The sequence below is a fragment of the Ursus maritimus genome, unplaced genomic scaffold, assembly GCF_017311325.1.
Source record: "Ursus maritimus isolate PB19 unplaced genomic scaffold, ASM1731132v1 scaffold_19, whole genome shotgun sequence".
Taxonomy (NCBI): Eukaryota; Metazoa; Chordata; class Mammalia; order Carnivora; family Ursidae; genus Ursus; species Ursus maritimus.
Genome location: NW_024424341.1, coordinates 36,601,007 through 36,619,602, shown reverse-complemented (window position 1 = coordinate 36,619,602; position 18,596 = coordinate 36,601,007). Strand labels below are relative to the sequence as shown.

The window sequence follows — 18,596 nt, the reverse complement described above, 5'->3', positions numbered from 1 at the left end:
TCAGTGCTATCCATTAAATTGTGTGCCCCCCAAATTCATCTTGAGGCCCTACGCCCCTGTGTGACTGTCTTTGGGGATGGAGCCTATAAGGAGGTAATGAGGGCTCAAAGAGGTCATAAGGTGGGGCCCTGGCGTTATAGGTTCGTGTCCTCAGAAGACACACCAGACTCGGACCCTCCCTCCTCGCCACAAACACAGAGAAGAGGTCCTGCGTGCCCACCGCGGGACGGCAGGCCTGCAAGCCAGACGATGTCTGAATGAATCCTGCCTTGCCAGCACCTCGATCCTGGGCTTGCAGGCTCCAGAACCAGGAGATCCGTGTTGTTCAGGCCCCCAGGCCGCGGTAACTTGTTAGGGCCGCTAGAGCAGACCAGAGCGCGCTCGTGTGGATACGGCAACGGAGCCAGCGCGCAAGTTAACAAAACCATGGGCACCACGCGCTACCAGCACACACCAGGGGGACTCGCGATGGTCTGCACTGGAGCAGACACACACACAAACAAGCAACACCAATGCACAAAAAACACCCCACAGTCCGCCACTGAACAAAGTTTCCAACACAGCAAAGTTTAAACCAAAAACCGAAAATCAACCAAAGCAGCGTTAAAGTAGAAATTACTACGGAGAAAGAATTTCCAGCCTCTGAGCAATTTCAAATAAAAACTTCGGAATCATAATAGTGACTCTACCATCATTTTCTGTAATAAGATATCTATTATAACCGATATGACAATACAATAAAAGTCCTATTGTTCCAGAAACTGTATTCTAACTGAAACAGGATAATTATAGAAATAGCTGCTTGAGAATCGCGTTCAACAGAACCATTGAAAATCATTCTTCTCAGACTGGAAATACGACTTCCAGGTACAGAGAGCTCTTCAGTGAGTTCTGATGGAAGACAAGGTGGGTTTTTTTTTCAAATATTCTATCGCAGCGTAACCTTCCAGAGCCCCTCAGGGCATCTGTGGCTTGTGTCCAAGGGCCCATCGGGCTCTGAGGTCCACACTTACTTGGAATACTAAAATCTGACGGTAGATCTTGAAGGACGACACCTCTCTATTGTTTCAACAAACAGATTTGAGGGCGAATCTCAGTTCTATCAAGTTCACTTTGTAAATTTAACTTGGAATATCAAGAGCAGTGGACCCCAGAACATTCTGCAGAGATCCAATCGTGCGTTGAAGGCGTTGCTGGTACCGACACTCTCCCTGCTTTGTCGTTGACAAGGCGCTTTCCCCTCTGATCCTCAGCTGTCCTCACAGCAATCCCAGGGTGCTGAGAACAAGGATTCCATCCTCATTTCATAGCCGAGGAAATTGGGGACTGTCTGGATGGAAGCAGGGGCAGGGGATTTGTCTGGAAAGCGCATTTGCACTGTAAGCACGCTGTTTTTACTTAGCTCGTCTATTTATTTGATGTGGCTTTGGGGAAACTGACAAAAATGACAAAGGAGTAAGTGGGAGGCCAGAGGGCCTGTGGGCTGTCCCTTGTCACCCACCCGACTCCTGACTTCTGACACTCCACGTGCTACCTGGGCGCTCCGGACTGGGAAGCTGGAGGAAATTCATGCAGCAGTGATGGTGGCTGAGGGACCAAGGGAGCATGCAGGGAGGAAATAATAACGATGATAACGCACCATGGCAAATATGCAGAGAGGGGCTGAGTGATGGCAAAGGGACAGGATAGCCGTCTATGTATATTTGAAGGCTGTAAACACCAAGGAAGAGGATGAATTAATTATTAAGAAGAACAATGATGAAGCCGGGACAGGCTCATTACCAGTCCCAAAACCAGCCTGTCCGGCAACAGTCCTTGCAGAACAAAGCTCCACCAAGACCAAAGGCAGGCGTCTCGAGGGCCCCTCTGTGCACAGCGACTTTGTTGCCAGGCATGGGCTGAGCCTGCTAGTTCCCTTGTGCCAGCACGGACTGTGTGCATACTCACGTGCTTATCTTCACAGCTCGTATTTGTTGACTACCTGGTGTTTGGGGTTGAATTGTGTCACCTCCAACAGATATTTGTAGTCCTAACCCCTGGTACTTGTGAATGTGACATTATTTGAAAATAGAGTCTTTGCAGATGCAATCAAGTTAAGATGAGGTCTGTAATCCAATATGACCAGTGTCCTTAGCAGCAGAGGGAAACTGGGGCGCTGACACAGACACACGGGAGGATGCCATGCGATGACAGGTGCAGAGGCTCAGCTGCAAGTCACGGACTGCCAAGGAGCCGGCCACTCCCAGAAGCTAGGAAGATGCAAGGAATGATTCTCCCTCACAGATTTCAGGAGCTTGGACCTGCAGACTCACTGGCTTCGTCTCCAACACGGAGACAATAAGTCCTTTCTTAAGTCACCCACTTTGTGGTCTTTTGTTATAGGGCCCTAGCAAGCTAGTGAACCCCCCTGACATGTGCCCACAGTGCGCTGAACATTTCACATATGAAAGGGATGCACGCGTCCTGGGGAAAAGACTGGGGGAAGGGGAGACCTCCTCCACTCCCAGGCCCTCCGAGGAAGGAAGGGTGTCCTAGACCCACCATATGGGGCTGGACCCTCTCCTGACCCCAAATCCTGGCTCTATGGCTGCCTTGGGGCAAATGACTGGCTGCAAGGCCTGGATCCAGATCCCTGGGAACCCCCAAGCATAGGACTATGGAGCCTCGTTAGAGGTAACTTAAAAATAACACTGACCGTAAGATTTTAGTTTTCAAAATGACATCAAGTTTACTCATATGCTTTCATTAAGAGGTCACAGGGGTTTCTGTGTGTGTGACCTGGATGTGGGCTTATCCAGCCCTGGGTCTGGGGGGGGATTATGCTGGAAAAGCCATATAAGTTAGGAGCTGGCTAACTGGAACTCTGGAAAATATGGGAGGGGAAGGTGCTGAGGGCCCCATGGTGCCCAGGCTGCACTCCCTCACATCCAGCCTCTGCCCTAGTCCACACATATTCTAGATGGACCTTGCACCTCACACCTTCCTCAAGCCTGGAGAGGCTTCCTGGGGACCGTGTCTCCCTTTGGCATTTGATTCAAGATCTCTGACCCTTAGGCCTCGAGACGCTCCTCCGTCCCATCAGTGGGCACAGGAGAGATTCCAGGGACCCTGGGCAGCCCAAGGTGCTAAGTTAGTGTTTGGTGAATGTATGGGCCAAAGTCCACCCATGGCTTGTGAATGCAGCCTCGCGTGCTGGGGGTCCCGCATGCTGGGGGATTCTTGGACCCCCGGAATGGTGGATTGTGGATGGTGGGTTGTGAAAGTGGGGGTAGAATCTGATTTCCTGCCTCTCTGGGAACTTGAGGCTCACATTTGGGACTCTGGAGATGTTTTTCATTTTCACATCCTATGATAAAAACAAGAATAATCTAGATCCCTACACATTACCTCCTTTAATCTTCAGGATAATCCTAGCAGAGGCACCATTATTGTTGTCATTTCCCAAATGAGGAAACGGAGGCATAGACAAGTCGAATGACTTTCCCGAGGTCACCCAGCAAGACCTCCGGATGGGAAGCATCATGAGAGCACTGTCTGGATGCTGGGCCAGTGCACAGTCACCATGATGGGGACCCCGCTGTGCCCTGTCATTCACAGGACCCACTCTGCAGGAGGCCTGGCTGCCACTAGGAGACTGTGGTATCATGTGTTCCATTGACGGGCTTCCGCGTGTGCAACCGTCGTATGACTTATTCATGTCAGAATGAAGGTCCCAGGTTGCTGACAGGTGCAACATTGGCTGGACTTCTTACAGCTCACCTTCTCTGGGGGGCCCGACTTTGCAGTTTCTTTCCCTTCCAGCATCTTTACTGCCCATCAGAACTCCCCTTCCCGCGGGGCGCCTGGGTGGCACAGCGGTTAAGCGTCTGCCTTCGGCTCAGGGCGTGATCCCGGCGTTATGGGATCGAGCCCCACATCAGGCTCCTCCGCTAGGAGCCTGCTTCTTCCTCTCCCACTCCCCCTGCTTGTGTTCCCTCTCTCGCTGGCTGTCTCTACCTCTGTTGAATAAAGAACTCCCCTTCCCACCTCTGGGGGAGCCAGCAGCCCAATTCTCTAAGGAGCCGCCAGAGGGCGCTGCCCGCAGAGAAATGGGAGAATCTCCCCCAGGCCTGAGCCTGGAGGCAGTTGAGCTATTCTTAACCTGGGTGAACTTTCACTGTTGAAAGTCACCCAAACTCGAGCAAAAGCTGCTGTTCAGAAATGGGTGAGGTTATTTCACTGTGGCCAGGGAACCCTGGTTAATGCTTGAGGCCCTTTTCTCACAATGAGGACAAAAGGGAAACAGAAGTAACAAAATGATGTTAGTTAAACAGTACAAAGTTTCAGTTCTGTAAGAGACATAAATGCTGGGAATCTACACAGCATACTTCCTATAGCTACTCATATTGTATACTAAATGTATACTAAAGAGGGTAACTCTTATGTTAAGTGTTCTTATCCTATGCCAGTGCGCACACATACACAAGTGATAATGATAATAAAGAGGGCGGGAAGAAACTTCTAGAGTGATGGATATGTTCATGGTATAGATTATGGTGATGGTCTCACAGGTGTATACTTATCCCCACACTCTCGAGTTGTATATAGTAAATATGTACAGCTGTTTTAAGTCAGCAAATATATATCTTTCTTTTAAAAAAACCACCTTATTGGGGCATGTATATACTATAGTATATAGATAGATATGTATAATATATATGCATAAATACACATGTATGTATAAATATATGCTACATGTATGTATATGTGTGTTTTGTGTGCATATATGTTATATGTATGTGTGTGTATATGGTATACGTGTGTGTGTGTGTGTGTGTGTGTGTGTATACAAACATATACTCCCTAAGTACTTTTCCATTCAAAAGAGGAGAAAGAAGAAAACGAAACAAAAGGACTCTGGCAGTGTGAAAGAGGCCCATCGTCTGGGTGTGTCCGGCTTCCTGGAAAGCCAGGCAGAGGGCTGGTTACAGGGACGGCTTTGAGCCCGGTGGACCCAGATCAGAGTCTGGACCCTGACACTCCCTACCTGGGTGGCCTCGGGCAGACCAACCTCTCTGCACCTCACTGCTCCTATGTGTAACACGGCAGTGGCTGCCATGTGAGGTGGGAGGACGCTGTCAGGATTAGTGGGCTAGGCCATGGAAAGCCCCAGAGCCCTTTTCAGATCTGAGGTGGTTCAAGGCCAGCCTGTGTGTGTGTGTGTGTGTCGGGGTGGGGGGCGTGGGGGAAATCTCCATACTCTCTCTAAAGTATTCCCTGCACGTCACTCCCCCACCTCTGCGCCCTCCCAGGATGCTCCCCCACCTCAGCTTTGTCCTGGAAGCTGGACTCCCCCTTCCCTTGGAACCCCAGCAGTAAAGCCAGTGCTGAGCCCTTCAAACCCCCACACCCAGAGGCCCCCGGTGCCGGTACCTGGAGTGGGGACAGCCTGTGTTGGACTTGGGCCCACACATTCAGCAAACATGAACTCAGCACCTTGGGCTTCCAGGGGTCGCTGGGCTCTCTTCCGTGCGCACTGAGGGGAAGGAGAAGGGTCTACAGGCCCAGGGCCAGAGACACTGAATCAAGGGCCAAAGGCCTCTCCCAGCTTCAGGAAGGTGCAAGGGAAGCCCTTCTAGAACCTGTGCGGCCAGCGATAGAGCGCTGGCGATAGGCGCGAGAGAGCGCAGCCTGAGGGCCGCGGGGACTTCAATCCGCCCGCCACACCCAGGCCACGGCCCCTGCGGAGGAGGAGGGACGCCGCCTGCGCCCTCCGGCTTCCCGAGCCAGGCCGGCTGGCGACGCAAGCGCAGCGCGGCGCCTGGTGAGTGGGGACCGGAAGGCCCCCGTGCCGGTGACCCGGAAGGCGGCGGGGGGCGGGGTCTGAGCGGGGCGGGGGGCGGGGAGACCCTGCGCCGGGCGGGGCCAGAGACCCGCGGGCCTGGGTCTCCTCCGCGCTGCGGACCACGTCCCAGCAGGTGAAGGGCTCAGGGCGCAGGCGCGGCACGGGTGAGGCGGGGAACCCAAGGCGTGGTGCCCAGAGGCCTGCGGAGCCACTCCACGTCGCTAGGGTATTCATTTGCCACATGAAGACACTGAGGCACGGAGAGGCTGACGTCACGCCAGAAGTAAGCAGCACTGGCCCAGCTGGGGTTAGAACCCGGAGCCGCGCTCAGGGCCCTGCACCCAGCGCCGCGCCGCATAGTGACCCTGGGTGTGTGTATGACCTCCCCAGGTACCCACATGTGTGCGCCCTCCTCAGTAACCCCGGGGTGTGGGTCACCCTCCTCAGGGTCCCAGGCGCGTGGTTGGGGCGGCAGGGGTTACATATGCAGGACAGAGTCCTGGAAGGATGCCCGGTGAGTCAGCACCCCCAGCCTCCCCTGCGGGGTAAGTTAGAGATGACCAGGAATGGGGGTTAAGGATCTCGGAGGGGAGCATTCCTCTGCTGGGGACTGGTAGCTTCTTTACCTTTAGAAGACAAAGCAGGGAGACTCTGAGAGGCTGCAGAGTGACCTGTTTATGGGCCCGTGGGTGGGGAAGGTGGCCCTGCCAGGGCCTATGGCAGAGAGAAGGCAGTACCGGCTTAGCTTTGCCTCTGTGGCTGCGGGAAGGTGGTCCAGGAGAGCTCGCTCTTTTGATTTCTCAAGAGAAAACAGAAATCAGATGTATGTGAAATCTGATTTTCAAATACTAGCAACAGTTCAGTCTTAAAATGTCTGTGGGCTCATCTGACACTGCTGGTGGGGTCCACGTGAGCCCTTCGCACTGGGGCCTACAGAGCTGGGAAGACTAGGCTTACAAGAGCCAGGCCACACAGTGGGATTTTATAAATTCCAGCAGAGAAGCAGAAAGATGGCAGGTGAGCAAGATCACCCTGACTCCTTCAGAGGCTCTGCTTTTTTCTTTTTTCTTTTCTTTTTTTTTTTTTAAACAGGGTGCATGGGGGTCTGTGTTAGCTCTGAAGCCTTCCTCTCCCTGCTCTCTCACAATCTGGTCCAACTCAAAAAGCCGGGCTGCACTCTCAGGGATGGGCTTATGTCCCTCTTCCCCAGAACTTTGCTGTCATCAGCAGACCAGCCTGGTGGTGCAAGAAACCAGGGCTGCAAGTTGGCATTTGCCTTGTCTGTGGCTGGCAGATGGGCTTTCTGTGACCAGAGCCCGTGTTGTGGACAAATCTGATTCTGAAATAGGTGTGATATGGGGAGGGGAGGCCCCGTTCCCACCCTCTGAGGTCTGTCCCCATCAGAGTACTTTCCTCCCTCCTCCCTCCTTACTGGCGTCCTTGTTGCTTACAGACAAAGGCAAGCTTGCAGTGGGAGGAGAAGCAGGACTGGCTTCCTTGCTCACTCTGGCAAGCCCTGAGAAGTCAGGAGGCCGGGGTTTTTAGCAAGGACTCAGGAGATGGGGTGACAAACCTTCCTTCCACAAGAGTCTACTGATGCTCTAACGTCTAAAATGATTCTCACAAGGAAATTAAACCAGGTTTGTCTTGGAGTGAGGCAGCCACAATGCCCCCTCTTCCTGTGGTGTGGAGCTGTTGAACCCGGCCAGAGGCGGGCCACGTCGTCCCCTGCCCTCCCACACACCGTGACCCCTGCTGGCCCTCCAGTTCTGTGGAGCCCTGGGCTCCTGCCTTGTGCTGGGCTGCCTGGGCTGAGTGGAGGTTGGGAGTAGCCTTTGCACGATGATGCCTTATTAGTCCCTGTGGGTTTCTAGGGAGTCATTCAGAGCCCGTGGGAAGCTAGGTTTTTAGATGCACAATAGAGTATGAAGTGGCTGTGTCCTGCCTCCTGGCCATGCATTTTCTTGTTACGCAGAAAGTGTTTCCAGGGTTCAGGTCCATAATCCTGCAGAAACCCTGTTTTAGGAGTGGTGTCTGGGCAGAGCGCCCTGGCTAGGAAGCCCGCCTTGCAGACCATGCTTGGGGTCTTCATGTGCCTGGATATGGGGAGCTCACTACAGCATCCAGATAGGCCTTCCAGGATCGAGCCTCGACTCCCCTGTTCCCAGCATAACAGATAGAAAGCTGCATATAAACCAGATATAAACTATATGATGACTAGATGTTTTACAGGAGGACTGTTAGCTTTAGAAAGGTTTTACCATGAAATTAATTCAATAGTTATCAATATTTGAAATACATTAGTATCTGAAATAAAACTCATTTGTGTAGCTTCACAGCACCATGGCTACTGGGTAAATCGAGTCACACCCTCCATCCCCTCATTTCTTAGTGACTTCTGCCATGTGCAGTCCCTTTGCTGTTGTAATGCTGATTATTGTGACCTTTGTGTGTGGACAATTCCTGACCCTCGAGTGGGCTCTCTTCCAGGGTGGAGGGGGCGGCGTGGACTCTGTCTACAAGGGGCTGCCGGTAGTGAGCAAAGGTGTGGGAAGCTCGGAGGTGTGTAGGCACGTCCAGGACACATGGGGCCAGAGCGGGGGCAGGCACCCTTGATTCCTTCTCCGTCCCTTGAGCACCCCTGCAGGGCCTGTCCCTCCATCGCCTCTACACCCCACTTGGTCAAACAGACACATTGGGGGAGGCTTGTTTGCACTTTCTGAACTCGAGCACCAAGCAGCAGATGTCCGATGTCTGGGTCATGCTCTCGTAGAGTCTTGCTGTCCAAGGTGGGGTTAGAGACCAGCTGGAGCTTGTCCCCACGCAGAATCTCAGCCCACGCACGCGGGCTGCATTTCCCAAGGTCATCAGTGATTCTGTGCCCTTGTGGAGAACGACGGATCTCAGAACACGGCAGGGGCCAGAGCACAGGACATGTCTTACCTCTGCTGGGACGGCAGAGAGGTCCTGAACCCTGACTGTGGTGATCCAGCAGACCCACAGACTCGTTCTGGGGCTCAGAAGTCTCTCCCAGGACTGGGAGGATGATTTTACATCAGAGGCTGGTTCTGGATTTTTCTTGGGTCAAAAAAAGATGTAACCAAGAGTTACTGAGCAACAGGGTCTGCCCCAAACGTTATCAAATTCCTTTAGGGACTGCTTGCATGAAAAGCGGAGTGATGGAAGGAAGTGCCCTTCGAGCCCTAGGTCCAGCCGAGGCCAGAAGGAGAAGCATCAGCTCGTGGCCACTTTGATTTTACTTCCGGGGCCTGTCAGGTGGCCCGTCCGTGTTGTGGGTCTCCATGCCCACTGACCCTGGGGCAGAGTCCACCCTGCCCTTGCCCTGCCTGCCTGCCAGTTTCCCACCAATGCAGCAAACAGTTTCCTGACCTCAGACAATTGTTCTAAGGTCATTGGTCCAAAGGTCCATCTGTCTATCTATCGGAACAGATGCAAAGCCCTGGAATTCTGTGGTTTGGTTTATTCTCTGGTTGTCCCATCTTACTGGTCCTCCTTAGGGTCAACCTGTCCTGCCTTTACCATCCCCCATGCAGAGCTGGACGGGCTTTAGGGGTGGCTGATGATGGAAAAGCCAGTGGTTGTCTCAGCAACAGAATATTCATTTAGAGCCAACATGTCTGCGGGCCGCAGTGTTCCACACTCACACCAGGTACTTGCATCCATTCTGCCCAGACCTTTCCCGAATCCAGCTGGTAGGTGGTTTGTCTCATTTTACAGGTGAGGACTCTGACGCTCTGCTCAGGGTCAGGAGGGTAGGGGTGGGCACAAGGCCAGTGTGGTCATGGAGTCAGTACTTGCCCCCTTTCTGGCTTGGCACGAGCTCTGTTCCCTGTCCCATGACAGGGGAGTGGAGGCTGGGACGTCCTGCTCTCCGCCAGGCTCTGTGCCCTGGGGAGGCCTGAGGCAGCAGGAAGGGCACAGACTCAAGAGAGGGCTCGCTTGCCTCACTAGTGATGACCCGCGGGAGCCTGGGGCCGGGCCTGCTCTGTAACCCGGCACAAATCAGAAGCGAGGCAGAGGGCAAGGAAGACCTTTCCTCCCTTCTGCGGACTGTGTTGCTTATGAACTAAATGCTTCCCGGCTTCGTCCGTGACAAGGACCCAACCACAGGGCTGGTGCCTTCTGTCCCGCGTACGGCAGAGCTCCCGTTCTCTACATGAGGACTGTTGCTCGGAACTCCAGCCAGAGTAACATTTGGGTGCAGGTACTCTGACGCTCATTAAACTCTCCCTTTGAAATGCTTCCTTTGAGGGTCAGCAAGATGCCTGTCATGGTGGATGACGTCATGAAGCTGCTCTGCTCCGTCTCTGGGGAGAGGAAGATGAAGGCAGCCGTCAAGCACTCTGGGAAGGGCGCGCTGATCACAGGAGCTGTGGCCTTCATCGGTGGTCTGGTCGGAGGACCACCCGGACTAGCTGCGGGTAAGTGCAAGCTCGCGGGGACAATCAGCTCGGGGGTGTTGTAATAAAGGCCTTTGAAACCACAGACCTCACAGAAGTCTCTGTCCTGTGGGAGATGTTGGTCGAGTTGAGGTTGCTTCAGTGACATGATTTGTGTCCCTAATTCCTCCTGCTGAAAACACAGGCTTCTGAGCGTGAAGGTCTCAGAAACTCAGGGCTTTCCGGAAATGACATCCATGTCATGCAGACCTGGAGGGCGCCTCTCCTCTCCGAGATGTGTCCAGGCATCTGAAGATGAAAGGGTGTCCTGGGTCCCTTGGATGGTCTCCTTCCCCGTCACCATGACAGGTCACTGCAGAAGGGAACCCGGGAGGAAGCTGGGTTTGCTGAGCACCCCCTAGGGGCAGACGCTGTCTGGCCATTTTACATGAGCTCATTCAGAGCAACTCCCCATTCTGAAAGCAAACAGTCTCAGGCAGAAAAAGCACAAATATCCTAGAGGAGTCGTCCCTGCCCCCCGCTTTTGCCCCCTACTTCTACTTGACAGCCAGTTTCCAGCAATGAATGGAAGTTTGGCTGACTTTCCCATCATTCTTGGAGCCAGGTAGGGTTGCTTCCTCTGGCTTCGGAGCAGGAAGCATTCCCGTGTAGTCTGACCGTGGGTCAGGGCTGCTGCATGGACCTCACTTGAGGAGGGGCTGGATTAGTTCTCCCGGGAGGTGCCTCAGATGGACCCTGCAACACAGGGAGCTTTGCCGCATGGTTGGACGCACTGGGCTCAGAGCATCACTGGACGCCGCTCTGTGCGGGAGCCTGTGCCGGAGACGGGGGAGAGCTCCCAGTCCGGCCTGCAGTCCTCCCACGACACAGGCTGGAGCGGTGACGGCCTGTCTGCCCAGGTTGGCTTCTGCTTCCGGCTCCCGGCATGGCTTCCTGCTCTGCTCTGTGTTTCTGTGGCAGGACTGGCACACAGGGACATTCCATGACGCTGAGGTCACACTGGGGAGTAAGTCAGCATGTGGGGGGCCCCAGACCGTCCACCTGTCCGTGTCCCTTTGCAGCCTGTGAATGAGTGAGTCCTGACCTCAATTCTCACCATCCAAGCAGCAGCCAGTGAGGGTGGAGACAAAGCCATTGCCTCCTTCCTCAGTGACAGTCTACATCTTTGTCCCCCCCCCCCATCTAAGGTGCTCAGGGGAGGGCTTGATGGGATCCTTTATCATATAGCTGTTCCCAGATGCCATTGTGGGAGCATATATTTTATCTGGGTTGTGTCAGCGCTGGTAGAGAACACGATGTCTGCCAGGAGAAGCGGGGGACTCACTACTTGCAGCCGCTAGTCGTGGGCGGGAACATCATTTACCCAGAAAGCCAAGGAATTTTCTCTTCTCCAAACTGTTAGTAATTTGCTGGTCGATATTCCTGGTGACTTCTTGCATTAAGTGCTGCTCTAAATCAAATCTTGCTGTTCTCCTAACGGTTTAGTGCAGATGAGGGCAACTCTGGGCTCTAAGCACTTCGCGGGTGTCATGGGGAAAAGTTCAGTAAAACTTGTAAATGACTGGTTTTCCCTCCCCGAATCCTCCCTGCTTTTGGAGCGAGGGGAAGGGTGGCCAGGGGTGGTGTTCAGCCTCCAGGGCTGGATGCTGGCCTGGGCTCAGCCCCAGGGGAGCTGTGTGCTCAGATGCCTCCACACTCGGCTTCCGGAGAGGGTGCAGGCGGGGTCAGCCCACACCTGGGTTCTCTCTGGCCGGGCTCTGTTCTCTCAGATAAACCTTTTATTCTGGAATAGTAGTAGAATTACAGACAAGCTGGCGAGACCGTGCAGAGAACTCCCCTGTATCCCTCACCGCTTCCGTTCCCCTGACGCTACCATCTGGTGTTACCAGGTGCCCTTGTCAAAGTAAGAAACCAACACTGATGCGTCACTACTAACTGGTCTCCAGGCTTTATTTGTACTTTGCCAGTTTTTGCATTACTGATGTGTTCCTGTCCCCGAATCCAGCTCAAGCTATCACAGTGCATTTAATCCTCATGCCTGCTTCGTCTCCCTGGGTCTGTGACGGTTGCTTGGACTTTGCTTGCTTTCATGGCCTGGGTAGTTTTGAGGAGTACTGGGCAGGTGTTTGTAGAATGCCTCTCTGTTTGGGTCTGCCTGAGGGCTTTCTCGTGCTTAGCCCGGGGTTAGGGACCTTTGGAAAGCTTATCGAGGACAGAGGTGGACACCTGTCTCATAGCACCATTCCAGGGACATGTTACATCCATAGGCCTCCCTGGCGATGTCCACCTTGATCACCTGGTTAAGGGGGTCTGTGCCAGCTTTCCCCACTGTGACCTTAGTGTCCCCTTTCCACGCTCTGCTCTTTCAGAGAGAGTCACTAAGTCCAGCCGGGCTGCATCTATTAGTATGTGGACTTTTTCAGGATACAGATCTGGCATTCCGTGTGGTAGCAGTGGGCAGGCGAGGGGTAGCCACCGCCCCTTAGACAGGGACCCAGCTCTCCGTCACCCACGGGCTCACTCAGCCCTCTTCCCTCCTGTCAACCTCCTGCCTGCCCCCTGAAGGCCTTTGAGTTTGAGACCCCTGCCCAGGGCACCTTCCTGTAGCCGACCTGGACCCACTTGGTCAGATAGAATTTTCCGTTGACACAGGGCTTCAAGTCCCAAAATCAGACACCTTAAATTTGATCATAAATTTACACTTAAAAATAATGGTTACGCCTTTTCAGGGTCACAGGAAGAGAAGTAGTTGAGGAAGTTGTATTTGTAGTTACCATCACACAGCTCTGGACGGCTGGCATGAGAAACCGTTGCTTCAGAATGAAGGTCTCCTCCTCTGTCCCCAGGGTCCTTTAGCGAAATGATTTCACTGGAAATTTCCAAAAGTTCGGGGGCAAAGAGCATATCATGGAGACAACTCAGCCTCACCACTGAGATGATTCCCGTAGAAAACGCACTTGCGTCTCCGCTCTCTGCTTTACGAGGAGAGCGTGTGGGAAGCAGGAAACCCGCAGGCCCTGGAGAAGATTTCCGTTAGCACAGCTGTGCGGCGGGAGAGTCTTCGCGCTGCATCTGTGAGTGCAGAGCTCAGGGAAGGCACGTTGGGGTTCAATATCTGAGCCAAATGAAGACCCCATAAACCCTTGCCCCCCCACAAGGTGGGGTGGAGCGGGCACAAAGCCGAGCCGGTTCTGGCCCAAGCATGAATGTGCCCACTCGTCACGGTGGTGGACGTGCTCCCAGCAAGAGCACTAATCGAACCAACTAACTGAACCTTCCTTGTTTTCTAGGGGGGGCTGTCGGGGGTCTGTTAGGTGCATGGATGACAAGCGGGCAGTTCAAGCCGATTCCTCAGATCATAATGGAGCTGCCGCCCGCTGAACAGCAAAAGCTCTTTAATGAAGTCACCGCCATCGTCAGGCACCTGGAGTGGACAGACGCTGTGCAGCTGACCACGCTGGTCATGGGCAGCGAGGCCCTGAAGCAGCAGCTGCTGGCCATGCTGGTGAACTACGTCACCAAGGAGCTCCGGGCCGAAGTTCAGTATGATGACTAGGTGGCCCCCCCGGGAAGTGGGGGTGTCACTGAGATGATTCTCCAGACTCACAGAAGGGGACACAGGAGTGGGGGAAGCCCCACATCCTCAGTGCATTACCTTAAATGGCGTGAAAGCTGCCGAAGAGGCTACTACTGGGCTGTATCATGTTCTGGAAATTATTTATGAAGACGCTGTGTTTGGGGTCGTGTGCGCTAATAACGCGCAGTGACAACACTTTCGCTGGGAGGCTGGTGAAAAGCGAAGCTGTGCCTGCCGCAGACATGGGGTGACAGCTTGCTGAACCCACCGTCACTCGTATGGGACCCAAGCGGGAGGCCCTCGTGTTCCGTCTCCTCACCGTGAAGATGAGCCCTGTCCCAAGCACCTGTTACAGGACTGGTTCCCCGCCTGGGGCCCAGGGTCTCAGGACCTGAGAGCTGGCCCGTGCCGGAATCATGTTTACCTCATGTGCCCCTTCCCTGACCAGTGACTCTGAGCGGCCGCATGGAGGGGCAATCAGTCGCCTGTCGAGTGAAGCCACAAACATCCAGGCCCCCAGCCCTCCTGTACTTAGCACACCTGGGCTCTCACCTTCCCAGGTGTTCCTCTCCCCGTTGGACAAGTCGTGGTAGTTCTTGAGTTTTGCTTTTTAAATTAAATACTTCCAGCAAAGGAATTGCTCTTTGTGAAGTGGTAGGATCTAAGCAATGTGTCCACCCCAAATTTCCCCAATACTGTATTCACTTTGCTTTCGGAACCATAACTGGACTAGGTGTCATCAAATTGCAATAAATGTTTTGTGAACAGGACTTTTCTCACATGTTTTGCGTAAAAGCATCTCTGACACCCAGGGTCGTACACACAGCGCACAACGGAGGGTTCTGGATTTGTGGCTTTCAAGAATGACAGAAGCCTCCCAAGACCAGTGTCTGTCCAGGTTTCCTGCTTTGGCCCCTCTGTGCTGCCAGTGTGTGCACGCCGCCCCAAGCCTCCCCTAGCACCCAGGAGGGCCCTCCGGTCCCCAGGCCCTGGGGCAGGGCAACAACTTAGGGCTCTCACTGATGGAAAACAGCACAGGTCTCCCTGGGGGAAGGAGAGTAGGTATTCTGACAGCTCTATGTATGTAACGAAAACTTGAGGACGAATTAGAACCCACGCTGATTAAGGCCAGGGGAGGGACTTCAGTGGACATCAGGGCAGGACCTCCGAACTAGGACCCCGTGTCCCCTGGGTCTGGGAGAATTGGGCCCAACACATGAACAATGAATGGATGAGCCTTCCCCCAACTCCCCGGTCATCTTCTATGAGAACTCATGGACACTGGGTCCTAGTTCAGAGGTCCTGCAGTGATGTCCCCTGAAGTCCCTCCCCTTGCCTGCCTGCCTTTATTCCTGGGAAAAACCCTGATCCAACTCCTGACCAGTTTCAGGTCAGACGGAGCAGGCCTTGCTCTGAGTGAAACCACCCTGGACCAGCTGGGTCCTGGAGTGACTGTGATGGGCACTGGGCCCGAGAGGGCAGGCCAGACCTGGAGTCCTGTCTCCTCCAGCAGGAGAAAGCACGTTCCTAGTTTTCCCCTCGGTTCTCCTCTTGCCTCCTGTGGTTTTAGTATTCTTACTTCTGGGTCTCCTTGGCAAAAATCTTCGTTTATTTATTTTTGAATAGGTAATACCAGCCTGGTACTTAGAAGCCTCCAGAGGACACAATGGAAAGGCAGGGCTTTCTCCAGCATGAACTCTGCCCCAGGCCCCTCCCCAGAGACAGCCACTGTACCAATTTCATGTGCATTCCTAAACTCGGTTTTTTAAATAGTCTTTGAAAACAATTCATTTCCTTTTATTTCTCAGTGTGTATTGATGAAAGCATAGAAAAATCCAGAAAAGGATAGTGAAACCACAATAAATATTATCACCCAGAAAATCACACTTAACACATTTGGTATGTTTTGTGCAAACATTTAATGCAATGTAGGTGCATTTCCAATATATTTTCATTCTTCCTGTTTAGACCTCTTTGAACGCTTTTACCAATTAACATTAAATAACATTTGTGATTTAATTTAAAATTCCTTGTAAACATGTGTCATGGCTGTATACTATTCCACCCTACTTAGCCCTTTCCCTGCTGTGGTTTTCATTGCTGCAGTGAACAGTTTTGTGCTAACATTCTTTTCGTATTTTAGACTCTCATAGACTTTTGGATAGACTCCTCAAAGTGAAATGCTGGGTTAAAAAGTATGCAGTATTTTTCAAGGTTGTTATATTCAGTCAGAATTCATTCTAGACAGTGATGTCGATAACTCACTCTCCCTGCCACGGGGTTTGGGGTACACATCTCACTGCACCCTCACCAAGAAATAGGATGATAGTGTCTTAAGCCTTTGTGGATTTGATGGGTGATTACCGACATCTTGGTTTGGTTAGTTTTTCTTTGCCAATGGGGGTGACAAGACCAAGGTCACCTGCTGATCGCCATCTTCCCAGGTGGTGTTGAAAGCCCCCCAGGCCCCGGGGGCTGATTCCCAGCAGAGGGGGAGGGGGCCCTGGCCTGAGCAGAGGGCTGGCTGTGGGCTGGCCCCCTGTGGCTGGCAGGACGGTGGCTGGCTGGGCGGTGGCAGCGGGGTGGCCAGGAAACAGCAGGGGGCTGCCAGCAGGGCAAGGCGGCAGCTGAGGGGGAAGCCTTGGTGGGGGGACCCGGTAATTATAGAAAGAAGCCATCTGTTCTGGGCCGGTTATTAACCTGCTTTGGGTGTTGATGCGACAGCGACGAGCAAAGATGTTTCCAGGCAGATGGTGTATTTTCAGCTGGAATGAACTTTCTTATTTTTCTGTTTTTTGAGATGTCTGGCTTGGAAGTAAGCATGACTGGGGTGTGTTGCAAAGCGGGGGGTTGTCAGGACTGGGGCTCCAGGTTAATATCCAGGCAGCATCTGTTACGTAACAATTACTTGGCAAAACTAAATACAAATGCTGGAACCTATAAGTGGTAGGGCCTGAGGAAGAAGACACCGCACTGGCCCGCAGAGCATATGCACACACACCCACGGCACGCGCACACATACGCACGCGGAGCACGCGCACACGGAGCTCGCACACGCGCACAGGGAGCACGCGCACACGGAGCACGCGCACACGGAGCTCGCACACGCACCCACAGCACGCGCGCACACAGAGCACGCGTACCCGCACGCACGTGCACACATACGCGCACAGGGCACGCGCACACGGAGCTCGCACACGCGCACAGGGAGCAGTGGAGAACGTACATGGTGATGCCGTCCGCCGGGAGGGTGATTTGAAGAAAAAAGTCACAGGAACCATAACTTTGTATATACTTTGCAGGCAACACATTTCACTGCAGGGAAAACACTGCCATAAAAGAAGATAAGGATACTCACAGCACGGCTGTTCACGGCAGCAGGAGAGAACGGAGCCGGCCTGGTGTGAGCAGCGGGGACAGAGTGACACCGCCTTTGTGCCGATGTCATAGCCAATCTAATAAGTAGTACACGGGATTGTATATGAACTTCGGTAGACTGCGCCACACCCATTATTCACCTCACAGCAATTTCACACGTACGTCCATGCGATGGGGGAATAAAGAGAAAGACCGATTGTAGCAGGTGCTGGGGACCCTACTGCTTCCAGGGCAATGAGATCAAGGCTCGGAGGAGGCAGTGCAGGCAGCAGAGAATCTCCAGGTGCGGGCATCTTGTACCTGGGGATTCCAGGGCTGAAAAATGGGCATTATTTACGTGTCCCTACACCAAACAAGACCCAGCCTGGTCCCCAGCTCCCAGGGGCTGCCTCCCCAGGACTGTCAGGCCGCCTGGACTGGGCTCCAGGCTGTGTCCTCATGGGCTGTGTCCTCACGAGCCTACCTCGGGGGCCCTAACTCCCCTGGGACACAGCCCCGCTGTAACACGCACCTGTGAGGCTCATCCCCAGACGGCGGCACAGGTGCCCATGGACCGTAGCAGGAGGGCCTGCCATGCTGGGGCCGCTTTGGATGTGGGGTCCTCTCACTAGCGTCTCTCCAACAGAATCTCATACAAGCCACAAATGTCAGCCACATGAACAATTTTAGATTTTCTAGTAACCACATTTTTAAAAAGTAAGGAGAAACAGATGAAATTCATTTAATAATATAATTTAACCCCAAATCCCAAAATATTATCATTTCAACATGTAATTGATATAAATGATTATTGAGGCATTTTCCTTTTTATAAATATTAGGTCATTGAAACCTGGTGCTTATATTTTTACACATGCAGCACATCTCCATTCTCACCAGCCACGTGTCAAGCCACGTGTGGCCAGTGGCAATTGTATCAGGCCTCACAACTCTGTAAGATACATGATAGAAAATGTAAAGATGAAAGATTTTTCTTTTCCACATGGGTTGCCAGTGATGTGGACATCTCCCTGTAAGGGCTTGAAACCTCTTTCTGTCCCTTCTCTGTTCTGAAATTCAGCATCTGGGCTTCTTGGAGGTAAAGAGCCGCTTGGATGGTGTTGGTGGACTGAATTCTGTGTGCCCCAAATTCATATGTGAAGCCCTAACCCCCGGTGTGATGGCATTTAGAGGTGGGGCCTTTGGGAGGTGATGAGGGTAAATGAGGCCGTGCTGGGGACCCCCAAGAAGGGATTAGTGCCCTTATGAGAAGAGACACCAGAGACCTCACTCACCACCTCTCTGCCCTGTGAGGACATAGTGGGAGAACAGCTGCCTGCAAGCAAGAGCTCCCATCAGAATCCAACCATGCTGACAACGTCTTCTGGGGCTCCCAGCCTCCAGACTGTAAGCTATCA

At 53.1% G+C, this 18,596-nt stretch overlaps 1 protein-coding gene and 1 long non-coding RNA gene across 6 annotated transcripts; one reads left to right on the top strand and one right to left on the bottom strand.

Annotated features, from left to right (window-relative positions):
- Positions 1–683: 683 nt before the first annotated feature.
- LOC121103450 lies at positions 684–5,773 on the bottom strand. Its single transcript, XR_005835670.1, has 2 exons — positions 5,413–5,773; positions 684–2,249 (listed from the first exon to the last, which is right to left on the bottom strand). It is a non-coding gene; the product is annotated as an uncharacterized LOC121103450 (long non-coding RNA).
- Positions 5,774–5,786: 13 nt separating this feature from the next.
- On the top strand, positions 5,787–14,592 carry CUNH19orf12 (chromosome unknown C19orf12 homolog). Of its 5 annotated transcripts, none has more exons than XM_040633670.1 (3): positions 5,787–5,803; positions 10,097–10,266; positions 13,536–14,592. In XM_040633670.1, the coding sequence occupies exons 2-3, from the start codon at positions 10,107–10,109 to the stop codon at positions 13,799–13,801; spliced, it is 426 nt and encodes a 141-aa protein (XP_040489604.1). In that variant the 5' UTR covers positions 5,787–5,803; positions 10,097–10,106; the 3' UTR covers positions 13,802–14,592. The 5 variants fall into 5 exon arrangements, with proteins under 5 accessions (XP_040489604.1, XP_008687266.1, XP_008687269.1 ...); XM_008689044.2 differs by lacking the exon at positions 5,787–5,803 and adding an exon at positions 5,970–6,107; XM_008689047.2 differs by lacking the exon at positions 5,787–5,803 and adding an exon at positions 6,197–6,214.
- Positions 14,593–18,596: the final 4,004 nt, after the last annotated feature.